The sequence below is a fragment of the Leptonychotes weddellii genome, chromosome 1 (assembly GCF_054177405.1).
Source record: "Leptonychotes weddellii isolate Sample4059 chromosome 1, ASM5417740v2, whole genome shotgun sequence".
NCBI lineage: Eukaryota > Metazoa > Chordata > Mammalia > Carnivora > Phocidae > Leptonychotes > Leptonychotes weddellii.
This window is the reverse complement of record NC_138369.1, coordinates 95,524,924-95,541,048: the sequence shown is the minus strand read 5'-3', so window position 1 is coordinate 95,541,048 and position 16,125 is coordinate 95,524,924. Positions and strand designations below refer to the sequence as shown.

The following is a 16,125-nucleotide window of genomic DNA, read 5'->3' as shown; positions in this document are numbered from 1 at the left end:
CATGACCTAAGCCAAAAATCAAGAGTCCGCCACTCAACCAACTGAACCATCCAGGTGCCCCTGGCTTTTTTGTTTTGTTTTGTTTTGTTTTTAATTCCAGAACCCTATCAAAAACCACAGACTCTGTACTCACACTGTCATGTCATTGTCTCCTTTAATCCAGAACTACCTATTCACCTTTTTACGGTCTTTTAGGACACAGCCATTTTTTTGAAAGTTCAGACCAGCTTTCTGAGGAATATGCCTCAACCAGAATCTATTTGCTGCCTTATAATTAGATTCCAGATAAACATTTTTTTGGCAACAATCTTACACTGATGATGTAATTATGCTTCTTCCTAATAAAACATGATGGCAAGGATACAATGTCATTTTATTCCACTATTGGTGATCCTGACTTTGATCAGTTGGTTAACAAGCCTATGTTAAAAAAAGAAAAAAGAAAAAAGAAATCGGACTTCAAGTCCTCCCCCTGCTTAAAATTCTTCAATTATTTCCCCTCAGAATAAAGTTCAATTAAGTCCAAAATACCGTCCAAACCCTATAAGGTCTTGACCTAATCTTTAACCTAAACTGCTGTTTAAACACCCCATGATCCCACAGAGGGTAATGTCCTCTTTGGCTGAAAAATCCCAACATGGATAAATCAATCTCAGACATGCCAACTGAAAGAAGCCAGACATCTCTAAAATCACACTGTATCTTAAATTTTCCATTAGCTCAGTGACACAGCTGTCACTGCCATGGCCATAGTTATGTACAATTTGATATAAAATCCCTCAAGGGAAAGAGATTCCCTGGAGTCTCTCAGAAAATTTACCTTAGAGCAGAAAGATGTCCCAAGGTTTGAGCAAAAGAAATATAGCTGAGCTTGGCTGAAATTCACCTAGGATAGACATTATGAAACTTTATATAACTCTATTTCATTTCTCTATGTCATTTCTCTATGTATTCTACAAACACTTGAGCAAGACCCCTGGAGAGTGCAGTGGCTTGTTACTACTAGTAGTATCACTGGACAAGTGCAACCCCTTAACATTTAAAAACTACTTGAAGAAGGACTGAATTCTGGATACTACCTGAAAAACTTCCATTGATATCTTCTGGTAAGATCAAGGAAGTACTAGCATCAAAACTTGCAGAATGAGGGAGGCCTGGGTGGCTCAGTCGTTAAGCGTCTGCCTTCGGCTCAGGTCATGATCTCAGGGTCCTGGGATCGAGTCCCGCATCGGGCTCCCTGCTGAGCAGGGATCCTGCTCCTCCCTCTCCCACTCCCCCTGCTTGTGTTTCCTCTCTCGCTGTCTCTCTCTCTCTCTCAAATAAATAAAATCTTAAAAAAAAAAAAAAAAAAAAAAACTTGCAGAATGAGTCATCAATGGCCTGGAAAAAAATTCCAGAAGTAAGTGAGCACTCTCAAGAATTGCTGAATCATCAAAATTCTTGATGGCATGGAAGATGTGTGGAAAAACAGTTCTTGGACAACTCAGGTCAAAAAATGACTTAGAAGTATCAGTCTAAACATGAAGAAAGTTTTAAAAATACCAAAACTAATTTAGTTCATATTTTTTTAATTGTAAGTGGTATATGATTCTCAAAAAAGTCTAAGTCTCTTAAGATATATATAAAAAATTCTAGGTGCGATTATTGAATACAGTTGACAGTTATACAGTAGTTCATTCTATGTATACGTATATGAAAGAAGTCTGACCATATGCTTATATCTGTTTAGCTGGTTAGTACTTTATACTCTTTGCTCTACTTATGCATGTTAATATTCTATATGTAACAGACTGTATTATTGGCCCTAATTCTTCACTATTCCCTATATCCATGCCATTTCTCATATGACTTTGCAGTTCATCCTGTTTTAGGCAGAATATATTTCCTCACTCTTGACATTGGGCTCAACCATGAGACTTGTTTTGGCCAAGGTAATGAGGGCTGAAATGGTAGAGTGCCAAGCCATCTTAATGATTCTACTTCCATCCTGTCCTTCTGCCATCATGAAAACACCATCAACCTAGTAGTCCCAAGAGAAGGACGAAAGTAGTGGAGCTCAGCAATGCTGAGCTGACCCACAAACTTGTCAGCAAAAAATTAGTTCACATGTCCTGAATGTTTAATACCACCTAAAGTAAAATTTTACAAAAACTGTTTAACACCAAAGCACCCATGGCAGGTTCTCAATCGGTAACATACTATGATTCTGCTTTCCCTGGCCATATATAGCAGAAATGCATAAGAATACAGGGCAAAATTATTCAAAATGGCTGTAATCATGCTTAGCTCTCTGTGACGTTGTCCTTAAGATACACATTACACTGATTCTCTAGCTTTGGAAATTTAAAACATAAATACATACTTATCTTTTTTTTAAGGGGGTAACTAATGAAGGAAAGACATCAGGGAAAAGGAACCACGTAGAGGCACTATTAATTAACCTCTGGAGAGGTAGGCCTGGTGAACCCAAGATTTATCATACCAGGATAATATGCCTCACAAACTGATAGAAAAGTTCTTATCAAACACCTGAAAATAGTTTTTTATATGCAAATACTGCACCAATGCCAAGGTTGCATTTTTAAAAAAAAAAGAAATAGAAACCCAGCCTTATTAAATCCCGAGTGCTTCCAAATCCTTTTTCATCAGCTTTATTGTCAAATTATTTTTTTATTTTATTTATTTTAGAGAGAGAGAGTGCATGGGCGCACATGCAAGCAGGGGGAGGGACAGAGAAAGAGGGAGAGAGAGAATCCCAAGCAGACTACCTGCTAAGCGTGGAGTCCAACACAGGACTCAATCTCACGACCTTGAGATCATGACCTGAGCAGAAATCAAGAGTCAGATGCTTAACTGACTGAGCCACCCAGAAGCCCTCAAATTATTTTTGAATTTAAAATTCAGATTGCTATTATCAAATAAAGAAGTTGTTCATTTCTACTGGTACATGTTTATAAAGCCAATCTAAAAGTAGCCTGTTTACCAACAAACCATATCCTATTCCCATTAAAATACAGCTCAACAAGGTACTTTTTAAAATACCCTTAAGGACAAAATATTATGATGCAATTTTTTTTAAAGAGTTTATTTATTTATTTATTTATTTGACAGAGAGAGACGCAGCAAGAGAGGGAACACAAGCTGGGGGAGTGGAGAAGGAGAAGCATGCTTCCCGCTGAGCAGAGAGCCCAATGTGGGCCTCGATCCCAGGACCCTGGGATCATGACCTGAGCCAAAGGCACACACTTAACAACTGAGCCACCCAGGCGCCCCATGATGCAATTTTTTTAAGTTTATTTTACTCTACCAGTGTTTATCTCTTCCAGGCATCAAGTAGATTATTATAACCTAAATATTCTAAACTGTACAAAATAGAAAATACCAAAACCTATTAAGGTATCCTCTGACCCAGTAATTCCACTCCTAGGTATTTATCCAAGAGTAATGAACATCTATGTCCACAAAATCTGGAAACAGTCCACATGGCCATCAACACGTGAATGGATAAATTCTAGTATATCCTACGGTGGAATACTACACAACAATAAAAATGAACTACTAATACAACATAGATAAACCTCAAAAACATTATGCTGAGTGAAAGAAGCCAAACATCACCGTACGATTCCATTTATATAAAGTTCAAAGCAGACAAAACTAATGTCTGGCTATAGAAATGGGAACAGTGGTTGCTGCTGGAGGAACCAAGGGACATGCAAGAACTTGGGAGTGATAGAAATGTTTTATATCTTGATTGGGGTAGTGGTTACACAGGTATATACATTTGTCAAAATTCAAATTGTACACTTAAAAGATCTATACACTTCACCTATGTACATTTTACCTCAATAAAAACAAGCAAAACAAAATACTTATTAGTGACCTTTTTCAAACCATGTGTCTCCACAAACTGACAATGTTACAATAGGCAATTGTTTACCCTCAGCCTTCAGGGGCACCAGATGGTCAAGCTCTGCCATGGTGTCAAAAACAAGGCCAACATTCACTCAAATCTAAGACCCCCTCCATTACAAAACCAAAATCAGGTTAAATCCACTTAAGTGGATTAAGCATCCAATTAACCATCCATTAAAAGTTTGTACTTTTATTCCTAATTACCTTTAATTACCTTTTAAAAAGTTATCTCCTCAGTCTAATGCTGTAAATCTGGTGCCTTATTTCACCCAATCAGATGTCGGGAGTTGGGAGGACCATATCTCACAGTTCATGACAATAATGCAACAATGTGAAAATGTTCCACCAAATTATAACTTAGGATCTCACAACAAAAATGGATCAAAGACCTAAATATAAGAGCTAAAGCTACAAAGCTTTCAGAAGAAAACATAGGCAATTATACAAGATTCAAGGTCATTAGGAAATGCTCCTTAGGAGGCAAACCATAAAACAGACTCTTAAATATAGAGAACAAACTGAGGGTTGCTAGAGGGGAGGGGGAGGGATGGGCTAAATGGGTGATGGGTATTAAGGAGGGAACTTTTGTGATGAGCACTGGGAATTATATATAAGTGACGAATCACTAAATTCTACTCCTAAAACTAATATTACACTGGATGTTAACTGGAATTTAAAAAATAATAATAATAATAATAAAAAGGAAATGCTCTTTAGATGAAACACCAAAAGACAAGTGACAAAAGAAAATAAGTTGAACTTCATCAAAATTATAAGCTTTTATGCATCAGAGGACACCATTAAGAAAGTAAAAACCCACAGAATGGCAGAAAATATTTGCAAAACATATTTCTGATAAGAAACTTGTCAAACTAGAATAAAGAACTCTTACAACTCAATAAAAAGACAAGTAACCTACTTTTAAAAATCAGCAAATGATTTGAATGGACATTTCCCCCAAGAAAATATACAAATGGACAATAAGCACGTGAAAAGATGTCCAACGTCATCGGTCGTTAGGGAAATGCAAATCAAAATCACCATGAGATACTACTTCATACCCACTATGATGGCTATAATCCAAAAGACAAGTGCTGGCAAAAACGTGGAGAAATTAGAACCTCATGCACTACTGACAGAAATGCTGCAGAAATACTGACAGAAATACTGCAGCCACTTTGGAAAACAGTCTGACCATTCACCAAAAGGTTAAATACAGAATTACTACATGACCCAGCAATTCCACCCTCATGTATATACCCAAAAGAAATGAAAACTTATGTCTACGCAAAAACTTGTACAAGAATCTTCATAGCAGCATTATCCATAATATCCAAAGGGTATAAAAAACCCAATGTCCATCAGCTGATGAACTGATAAGTAAAAGGTGGTATATTCATACAACAGAATATTATTTGGTAATAAAGAATAAGGTACTTAACACATGCCACAAGACAGATGAACTTTGAAAGCATTACACTAAATAAAAGAAGCCAGTCCCAAAAGACTATATACTGTAAGATTCTAGTCATATAAAATGTTTAGAATGGGCAAATCTATAGAGACAAAACAGATTAGTAGTTGTCTAGGGTTGGGAGAGAAAGGCAGACCAGGAGAAAGAAGGACTGATTGCTAGAAGGTAGAGGATTTCTTTTGGGGGTGATGAGAATGTTCTAAAATTAACTGTGGTGATGGTTGTACAAATCTGTGAGTATACTAAAAACTACTGAACCCTTTATATGGCACAATCTTATGGTATACGAATATCTCAATAAAGTGGTTATAAAAATATATTTTTTAAAGATTTTATTTATTTGACAGAGAGAGACAAAGTGAGAGAAGGAACACAAGCAGGGGGGAGTGGGAGAGGGAGAAGCAGGCTTCCCGCTGAGCAGGGAGCCCGATGCGGGGCTCAATCCCACGAGCCGAATGCAGATGCTTAATGACTGAGCCACCCAGGTGCCCCTAAAAACATATATATATATATTTTTTAAGAAAAATAAAGAGTAGAATCTAGGTTTTACACCTAAATGCTGACTAAAATTTCAACTTGCTTGTCAGTTTGAAATGTTTCATAAAATGTTAAAGGGGGAAAAAATTACAGCATAAAAAGTTTCACTATTACCAATAAATGTATCAAAACAATGATTTATCTATAATTCATCTAAATTTTCCCAAATTAGTTAGGAATTGTTCATCCAAAATTTGTTCAAAGCAGCATTTTAGAATTCCGGAGTCTTAGATTTATATTCATAATGAGACTCAGAGGATAAGAATTACTAAAACTAATTTTCCAAATTACAGACAAGGTGAAGGTGACTTAAATTTACACAGATCTCAGTAAGTTTTAAGAGACAAAAAGGATTCTGTTCTCCTGTGACAAACAAGAATATCAGAATTTTGCATGTCCAGGCAGCTTTAAAAGTTTGGGAAACATCCCCTGAAAACGTTATGGTAGAGTAGAGCAGATTTTATCTGTTGGTCAGTTTCAACACTGCTGGTTCTCACCTTTTAGAAAACAAGTAATTTGACACTCAGTTTTTAAGAATTTCATAAACTCTTAGCATAGTTACTAACTCAGAAATAATTATTCTAATATACACATTAGGATTAAATGTTAGCCAAATTTTAAATAGATGTCACTGTTGAAATCAAGATCCAAACTCAGGGCAATACGTGCTCTATAACTAGAGTGACCATATGGCCCAGTTTGCCAGGACTGTCCTAATTTACACCTGTTATTCCCACACCCACCCATTTATCTCATAGTCTTCATTTTTTAACATTCTTATGAATAACTGCATTAAAGTAACATAGGATGGGTTTGTTACACTTTCACTTTATACTTCCACCTTCTGCCATGGTTTTGTCTAGTTCTGTGGAGTACAGGTGCAATGAACACAGAGTTCTCACTTCTAACTTTAGGTTCAATCTGCAAGCCAACCACTCATATACCATTTTTTTTTCCACATCCTTTCCTAATAAAATGAAGTACACCTGGACAGGGACATCTAAGGGTAGCTAACTCTATCCAGTCTTGAGTGCCACAGCCATTGCTCAGCTTGCAAGATGCACCAAACCTCTAGACCACCATCATCTGGGTCAGTGGGAAATGTGAATAAGGTATCTGTAAAGTATATGCAGGAAAGAGATGTTGTGTGTTCCCGTGCATGATTTCCAAAGAGAGTAATTTGAGCATTCTTGCTACAGGAGTTTTGCCATTTATTTACTATATTGTATAAAACCAAAATTTTTTATTTTGTTTGGTAATATTTTATTTTAGAGAAATTACAATTTATTTTTACCAATTCCTTTTATGTTTAAGTGCCCCAGTTTAGACAAAGACTATAAGGTCACACTACTATAACCAAACACCTCACTCCCTATCACATTATAATGTATTGTATTAGGGAATGTACGGACATAACTATATAAACCATCTCCTTGGTCCTCAAAACATGGCAAGGATCCACCACTAGAAAACCAACTAATACCACATTACTACTATAGTAAAACTATTTTTTTTAAACCACTGTGATTCTTAAGCAAATACAGAAACGTCTCTATTCCACAATAAGCATGAGAAAAGTATTCTACACAACTCAGAATTATACATGTTATACAAAGATTCAAATTCCTATGAAACGATTACTTTTCTGTTGATTCACAAAGTGCTTCAGAATTATGTTTTAGCCCTGAGGACTTCATTCATTTTGAGCATCTAAACAGAGTCTAGGTTAGAAGGAAACATGAAGACATTGTAAGCACCATAACAGAGGTAAATTTTATTCTTCTGGATAGCAAATAAGTATTCATTACGTTAAACAGCATCCTTTGGAATAGCAATCATTAAACGGCCTTTTAAAAGTATCAAATACATTTGAACAAGTATAGGACAAGTCTACATTTGGTCCAGCTAAAAGACAAGGCTATCTGAAGTTCCTGGAGGAATTTCAGAACCTTCCAAGTCTAAGAACAGGAAATAAAAACTATTCCTTTTGTAACAGCTCTTTCATTCTAGATGAAGATTCTTTTTTGAGGGGCAGAGGGAGAAAGAGAGGGAGGTAGGAGTGAGGAAGAAAGAGAGAAAATCTTAAGCAGGCTCCACCCCCAGCACAGAGCCCGATGTGAGCTCAATCTCACAACCCTGAGATCATGACCTGAGCCAAAATCAGAGTCAGACACTTAATCAACCTAGCCCTAGATGAATATCTTATTATCTGAACAAAATCTGAAGCAGGAAAAAAAAAATCTTTGACCTTTAAAAAAATGTTCTATAGAGTTATCATAAAAGGACAGTTGTTTAATACTCAATGCAACCCAGGAAAAAAATCTTGTTATCTTTCAACCTGATTCAAAAACTTAAATTTAAAGGGGCACCTGGGTGGCTCAGTTGGTTAAGCATCTGCCTTCAGCTCATGATCCCAGAATCCTGGGATCCAGCCCTGCCCCTCACCCCATTCATGCTCTCTCTTACTTTCTCTGTCTCTCTTTCTCAAATAAATAAAACCTTTAAAAAAATAAAATTTGGCTTGTTTTATTAAAAAAACCTTAATTTCTTTTTTTTTTAAGATTTTATTTATTTATTTGACAGAGAGAGACAGCAAGAGAGGGAACACAAGCAGGGGTAGTGGGAGAGGGAGAAGCAGGCTTCCCGCTGAGCAGGGGGCCCGATGCGGGACTCTATCCCAGGACCCTGGGACCATGGCCTGAGCTGAAGGCAGATGCTTAACGACTGAGCCACCCAGGTGCCCCCCCCCAAAAACCTTAAATTTAAAAATGCCAAATTTAAAATTTTAACAGTAGAGGTCATTAAAGATTCTATATCACAATCAATGTATAAAACACCTTTAATTCAAATATCATTTACCCTAGTCAACATCTAGGTAAGGTGATGGAGCAGGTCCCACTTCTGCTCCAACCAAGAATGTGAGGGTTAGGTAAGGCCAAAAAGTGGGAAATTTCACAAGTAGCCCAAAGAACAATATTCTGATAATCCTGCCTTAATAAAACAGAAAATAGTTACTATGTCTGATACTTGACCTTTATAGTATTCATATATAACATTGAGTAGCGGTAAAAAAAAGTTTTTAAATAAACCATTATATAAGATCTTAACTTCTTAAAGACATTATATCAACTCCTTAAATAAGAAAACAATAACCTCTGCTTTGGATAGTTAATCAGCCCAAATGTTTTTATAGATGTTAGGTCTCTCCCTAATTTCTATCATGCAAAAATGTCATTTTAGAAAATCCTGATACAAATTGAAATGTACCAGAATAGGAATCAAAATCAGCTCTTTCCTCCCACTTTAATTTATGAACCAGGATTTACACTAAACTGTCAAGAGTCACAATAGGTGTAACAAAGTAAGCTTGGGTACAGAACTTGTATTTCACTCCAGAGGGAAGGGTGGTTCAGTGGTAAACTATGGAAAAGAGATGCCTACTCAGATTTCCAGGTGGACCTCTTAGACATACCTTATTTCACCTAATTTATTATGCATATTATCCCAAGTTTACACATCTCTTTACTTGAAATGTTTCTTATAATCAATGACATATCACCATTTAACTGTAGGGAGTTTTTTCCTCCTTAAGAGTACATGAAATAATAATAGATTTGATGAAATATGTTATTTCCCTGATGGTTCCTCCTGAAAGTGCTTCCAATTCAGTTCACATCTAATTGTTACTCCAAACACACACACACACAAACACACATCCTTGAGTATGTTTTTAAAGGACCTTGAAATAAAATTAATCAGCAATTCACTTGAGGCTCAAATATTCAAAAATATATCAAATTGATTGAGACTATCCTTAAAATGCAAGTTAAACAAAACAAAAATATCAACTAGGAAAAAAAAAATGTATGCTCGGGCGCCTGGGTGGCTCAGTTGGTTAAGCGACTGCCTTCGGCTCAGGTCGTGATCCTGGAGTCCCGGGATCGAGTCCCGCAGCAGGGAGTCTGCTTCTCCCTCTGACCCTCCCCCCTCTCATGTGCTCTCTCTCATTCTCTCTCTCTCAAATAAATAAAATCTTTAAAAAAAAAAATGTATGCTCTATACACCTAAGACACAAATTTGGAAACTGAGTCTTGAACTTTCTGCTGCCAGTTAATTTTGTGAAAATACTCTTCTCAAATCACCACATATCTTTCAAAGTCTGAAATTAGGTTTAAGTCCTCCTATTAGTGGTCATTTCCTCTACCCGCACAAAGATAAGTTATCAGTCTCAAAACAGAAAAATGCTTTGCAAGTGAGCTAATGTACAGAAAAGAGCTGCACAATGAGGTTTATATTAGCTTCTGAGGTCAAAAACAAGTTCGACTGTCTTCATTCCCCTTTAGAGTCCCGAGAAAAGAGTTTCACATTGTCTACGCATTAGTTTTCTCGGTTTAAAAGAACATATCGCTACCTTATCATCTTTCCTCATTTGTTCAACAAATAGTATTTTAATGTTTAGGTGGTACTAGGCAATCATTAGTAGGAGAGGACCTACTACTAATATGTGACACTTAGACACCACCTTTGAAAGAGAATACCACCTGCATGAGGCACTACTATCTGACTTAGAACACCAATTCCCACCTGACTTTTAAAATCCCATACACATGAATAAAATTTAATGAAGTAATTTCTTAAAGCCAGGCTCTAAACAGTGTATAGGAGATACATCTTGCTCAAGTTAATCGCCAATTCAAAACTATGCACTTTATCGCTGACAAAAGCGACTTTGTGAGGGCCTGAAAACTCCAAGCCAACGAAAATTTTAATACAGAAGTGAACGCGAAGGTGCTCAATTCAGAAGCGAGACGAAAGAGGAGGGTCTAAAGAAAAAGTGAGTTGGAGGCGACGAGAAGCGCAGCGGCGACCCAAACGTGCTCTCCCCACATCAAGTTAGCAACTTCTCCAACACCGCGGGATTCCCCACTTCCCCAGCCCTCGGACGCGGTGGCCGCGGCTCGCGTCCCGGAGAGGGCTCCCCACCGCGGGGAGCGGATCCACCGCAAACAAACGTGCAAAAGCAGCGGCCAGCGACTAGGGGCGGGGTTAGACCCACGCTCCAGCCCTCGGAGAAGGATGGGGGGGAGGGCAGCGGAGCGAACGACCCTCGGGTCACCGGCCCTGACCTGGGGACGGGGGGTGGGGAGGAAGGAGGACTGCAATCACGCGGCCTCGCGGAGGGCCGGCCTCGCCGCCGCGGACCCCAAGGCCGGCGCTGGGGAACGGGGAGGGCCTCACCGAGGACAGGCGGGAAATGGGGAGGCGGGAAGACTGGAGGCCAGCACAGCTTGAACGCCGCACGCGAGGCCCCGACCCTGCCTTGCCTTCCGCGGGCCCCAGGAGGTCCACAAAAGGCCCCCAGCCTCCCGAAGGGACGGGGGTGAGGGCTGAGGAAGCAAACACACACACCCGCTTGCCTCCCTACCTCCACCCTCCGGCCACGCTCCTCGGGCTCCGAGCCCCACAGCGGAGCGGGGGAGGCGAGGGCCAGCGGCGTGGCCGCGGGGAGCTGACGCCCTCCCCGACGCCCGGAGACCGGCGGGCGCAGAAACCCCGACACGAAGACAAAAATCAACAAAGCACCTGCCGCTCCCGAGGAGAAAACATGCCACAGGCCCCGACCGGGGACTCTCCGACGCGCAGCTGCCCGGGCCGCAGGGCTGCGCAGACGGGCTGGGGGGAGGAGGGTCGAGCGGTGGTTCCCTGGCCCCGGAGCCTCGCCTGCTCCCAGAAGCGGCGAGGCAGGGAGCCCCACGCCAAAGACTGACCTTGGAGTCTCCGTTGCACAGAGCCATCGGGGCCGGGGTCGCGGCAGCGGCGGCCACAGTATGAGACGGGGCGGGAGAGGGCCGGCGGGGTCGACGCCGCGGGCTGGGGCTGGAGGAGGAGGCCTGGTCTAGAAGCGGGCGGGCGCGGAGAGGAGCTGGCCGACTGCGAGGCGCCGAATCTAGCAGCAGCCGCGGAGCGCGGGCCCCAGCGCCGCGGGTGAGGAGACCAGCAGCGCGCACGCTGCCCCCGCCTCCTGCTTCCGCCCCGGCCGGCCACTGGGAGGAGCCAGAGCCCGTTCGGCTAGGCAGCCAAACCGCGGACACCTGGCAGAAGACCCCGCCGCCAAATAAGCCCGCCTGGGGAGGAGGGGCCTTCGGTGTCCGGCCCCGCCCCCCAGGTCCGTTCCCACCGCCCAGGTCCGCCTCCGGGAAAAGAAACCCGCAGCTTCTCCCGCCCGCGGGTCCACGGGAAGAAGGGACTGCGGCGCCCGGCCCCGCCTCCGCCGCCAAAGCCCGCCCCCCAGTAGGAACCTGACCCGCCTCCGCCCCCTCTGGTCCTCCCTTGGGGGGGAGGAGCCCGCAACTAACAGCCCGGCTCCCGTCCCGCCCCCGCACCGGGCAACCGGCCTTGGGAGGAGGAGGAGCCCGAGGCGGTCGGCCCCTCCTCGCCGTGAAGGCCCACCTCTGAGAAAAACCCGAGCCTCCGAGAGCTTGCAGTAGGCTTGCCGGCCGGCGGCCTTCAACCACTGTGAGAGGCTGGGGGAGCGGAGTAGGAAGTCTCCGGAGAGCTGGGTCCTAGCCATTGGCGCGGTCTCATGTCAGGTTGTGGGGCACGGGGTCAGCCAAGGCTACTGTGAAGAATTTCGTCGTGACATCTCAAGGGACGTCAAAGTGAGATTTGATCACATAGGTCCGCAGAAGTTCTACAGCGGGTACAGAATTTCCATAAGGAGGAGGTTTGGGAGCGGCAGTCTGGTGGGATGCTGGGCCAGGGCACTGGCCATGAAGCTCTGTTTGCACAGCACCCTATGTTTTTATTTAGATGGTTTGTGGGGAAGGGGCTACAGTTCTTCCAGCTACTCCTTGACAACCGGCAAGATGAGGTATTACTTTGGTGACCTGGGAACCTAAATCGCGGTTGGAGAATAAATAACACTTGGAACAGCTTCCAGATTCACAAAGCCTTTTAACAAATATTCAGTTACTACGATACAGCCATTTGCTGAGCTCATGCTATGTGTCAGGCTCCGGGTATCAAGGAGACAGAGTAAGACAACCCTGACTTACAAAAACTCATTTTATTCTAAGCTATTTCACGAAAGTAGTGAGGTAGGATTTATGTTCTTACCCACTTTTTACGAATAAAGAAAATTGAGGCTCAGTGAGGTGATGTGCCTCTCTGCCTCTCGGAATAGGAGGTAGGGGGTACCTGATCTGGGAAAAGATAGACAGTTTATTACTATCGGGAACAAAAGGCCCAAAATCCTAGCGGACCCCTGAGTCAATGAAAGTATTTCACTTACCCTTTTTGGGGTTGAAAAACGGATACTTGAACTTTCTAAAGCCATGGATACTGTGCTCTCTTGGTAGGTCTGTATGAGCAATCAAGAGAACAGTGTAGTAACCAATAGGAGAGTCTCAGCTTACATCATTATCCACCCAGAATGAAATGGAACGGAATGTGATGTGCCAGCGTTAGGATTGGCTAAAGCCCATCTGTACTGGATAATACCTATATTAAATATATTCTAGTGGTCACCTGTGCTTATGGCTAAGGTACCAGGATCCTTATATCTAAAGTTCTTCTGCAAATTTTGACTCTATTGACCCCTCCCTCATTCTTGAAACTGGATTTCTCTTACAGTGTATCGTAGAGGTGTCTTTTCACCTGTAAGATTGTTCTTGGTCTTTTTTTTCCTATGATAGTTGACACTGTTTCAGTCACCTTTTCTTGCCACTCTTTCTGTATCTATCCTACAGGAGGAAGCTTAAGTGTTGCTTTTCTTCAATATTTCCGTTCCCTACCCTCTTCTCTTCTTACTCTTCACTTGTGTTTCTTTGGGGTACTTGTTTAAAAATCAAAACTAGTTTTGGGGCGCCTGGGTGGCTCAGTTGTTAAGCGTCTGCCTTCTGCTTCTCCCTCTCCCACCCCCCTGCTTGTGTTCCCTCTCTCGCTGTGTCTCTCTCTGTCAAATAAATAAATACAATCTTTAAAAAAATCAAAACTAGTTTTAAAATGTCCTTTAATAGGCTCTATGACAGCTCTTTCCTCTGAGCTCCAGATCCATATCGCTCTGCACATCCCCAATTAGATATTCAGTGGTATGTTGGGCCCTAAACTCAACAAGTCCAAAACAAAACTTCCCAAATTTCTGTGCCCAATATCACTGAAACCATGATATTAGAGAGAAAACATTCAGTCTTTCATCCATAAGCTGTAGGTTTTTCATAGATTCCCTTTATCAAGTTGAGGAAGTTCTCCTCTATCCCCGTTTTGCTGAGAGTTTTGATCAGGAATGGATGTTGTCAAATGCTTTTTATGATGTGTCTGTTGACATTATTATATGGTTTTTCTTTTTTCAGTTTGTTAATGTGGTAGATTACATTGATTGGTTAATTTTTAAATGTCAAACCAGCCCTATATTCTTGGAATAAGCTTCAAGTAATCATGATATATTTTCCTCTTCGTTTTTTAAGATGTATTTATTTTAGAGAGAGGAAGAGAGGACCTGCATGCAAGCACGAGCATGTGCGCAAGTGAGTGGGGGGAAGGGCAGAGGGAGAGAATCCTCAAGCAGACTCCCCACTGAGTGTAGAGCCTGACATGGTCCAGTGTCATAGCCCTGAGATCATGACCTGAGCCAAAACCAAGAGTCAGATGCTCAACCAACTGAGCCACCCAGGCACCCCCATACATTTTCCTTTTTATATATTGGATGTGATTTGTTAACTCTTGCTTTCAAATTTTTGCATCTCTATTAATGAGGAATATTAACTGGCCATTTTCTTGTAATGTCTTTAACTGGATTTGGTATCAGGGTAATGCTGGCCTCAGAGAATAAAGTTGAAAGTTTGTGTAGTATTATTCTTTCCAGAAGAGTTGGTATAGAATTGGTGTTATTTCTTTCTTAAATGTCAGGTACAATTCACCAATGAGGACATCTGAGCCTAAAGTTATCTTTGTAATAAGGTTTTTAACTACCAAGTAAATTTTTAAAAGATATAGGGCCCTTCAGGTTATCTATTTTTTCTTGACTGAGCTTTGGCAATTTGTGTCTTTCAAAGAATTTGTCAGTTTTGTCTAAGTTGTCAAATTCATAGACAGAGTGTTATTCATAATATTCTCTTATCATTTTAATATCTAGACTCTGTAGTGATATCAAATTTCTCATTCCTGATATTGGTAATTTTGTTTTCTGTTTTTCCTCAACAGTCTGGCTAGAAAAAAGTTTGCCAATTTTATTGATCCTCTCAAAGAACAGCTCTTAGTTTAATTTATTGCTTTTCTGCTGTTTCATTGATTTCCACTTTAGTCTTTTTTATTTCCTTTCTTCTTACTTTGTGTTTAGTTTGCTCTTTTTCTAGTTTTTTAAGTTGGAATCTGAGATCATCAATTTGAGATCTTTCTTCTTTTCTAATATAGGTATTTAGCTCTATAAATTTCCCCCTAAGAACTACTTTACTGATATCCCACAAATTCTGATATATCATATTTTCATTTCCATTTGGTTCTAAACAGTGTCTAATTTCTCTTTTTGATTTCTTCTTTGACCGATGAGTTATGTAAAAGCATGTTATTCCATTTCCAAATATTTGAGGATTTTTCAGAGCTCTTTCTGTTATTGGTTTCTAAGTTAATTCCATTGTGATCATAGAATATATTTCGTATGATTTAAATCCTTTTAAATGTATTGAGGTTTGTTTTATGGCTTAGAATATAGTCGATCTCGGTGAATGCTCTGTGTGTACTTGAAAAGGAGAATGTGTATTCTGCTGTTGTGTGGAGTGTTCTATATATGGCAAATAGGTCAAGTTGATTGATAATATTGTTCAAGACTATTATATTCTTTTTTTTTTTTAAAGATTTTATTTATTTATTTGACAGAGAGAGAGAGACAGAGAGGGAACACAAGCAGGGAGAGTGCGAGAGGGAGAAGCAGACTCCCCCCTGAGCAGGGAGCCCGATGTGGGGCTCGATCCCAGGACCCTGGGATCGTGACCTGAGCCGAAGGCAGACGCTTAACGACTGAGCTACCCAGGCTCCCCAAGACTATTATATTCTTGATGATTTTCTGTTCATTTATTCTATCAGTTATTGAGAGAGGGGTTCTAAAATCTCTTTAATTGTGATTTTATCAACTTCTTACAGTTCTATCAGTTTTTGTTTCTTGTATTTTGAAACTCTGTTATTAGGGTCATAAATGTTTAGAA

General features: G+C 40.9%; 1 protein-coding gene across 1 annotated transcript in view; it reads right to left on the bottom strand.

Annotated features, from left to right (window-relative positions):
• GMPS (guanosine monophosphate synthase) overlaps positions 1–12,172 on the bottom strand; it is a 67,945-nt gene extending 55,773 nt beyond the window's left edge. Inside the window, exon 1 of the mRNA XM_081828340.1 lies at positions 11,695–12,172. Within this exon, the coding sequence (XP_081684466.1) occupies positions 11,695–11,721 (27 nt within the window). The 5' untranslated portion in view covers positions 11,722–12,172. The remainder of the gene's footprint in view (positions 1–11,694) is intronic.
• Between the last annotated feature and the right edge of the window lie 3,953 nt (positions 12,173–16,125).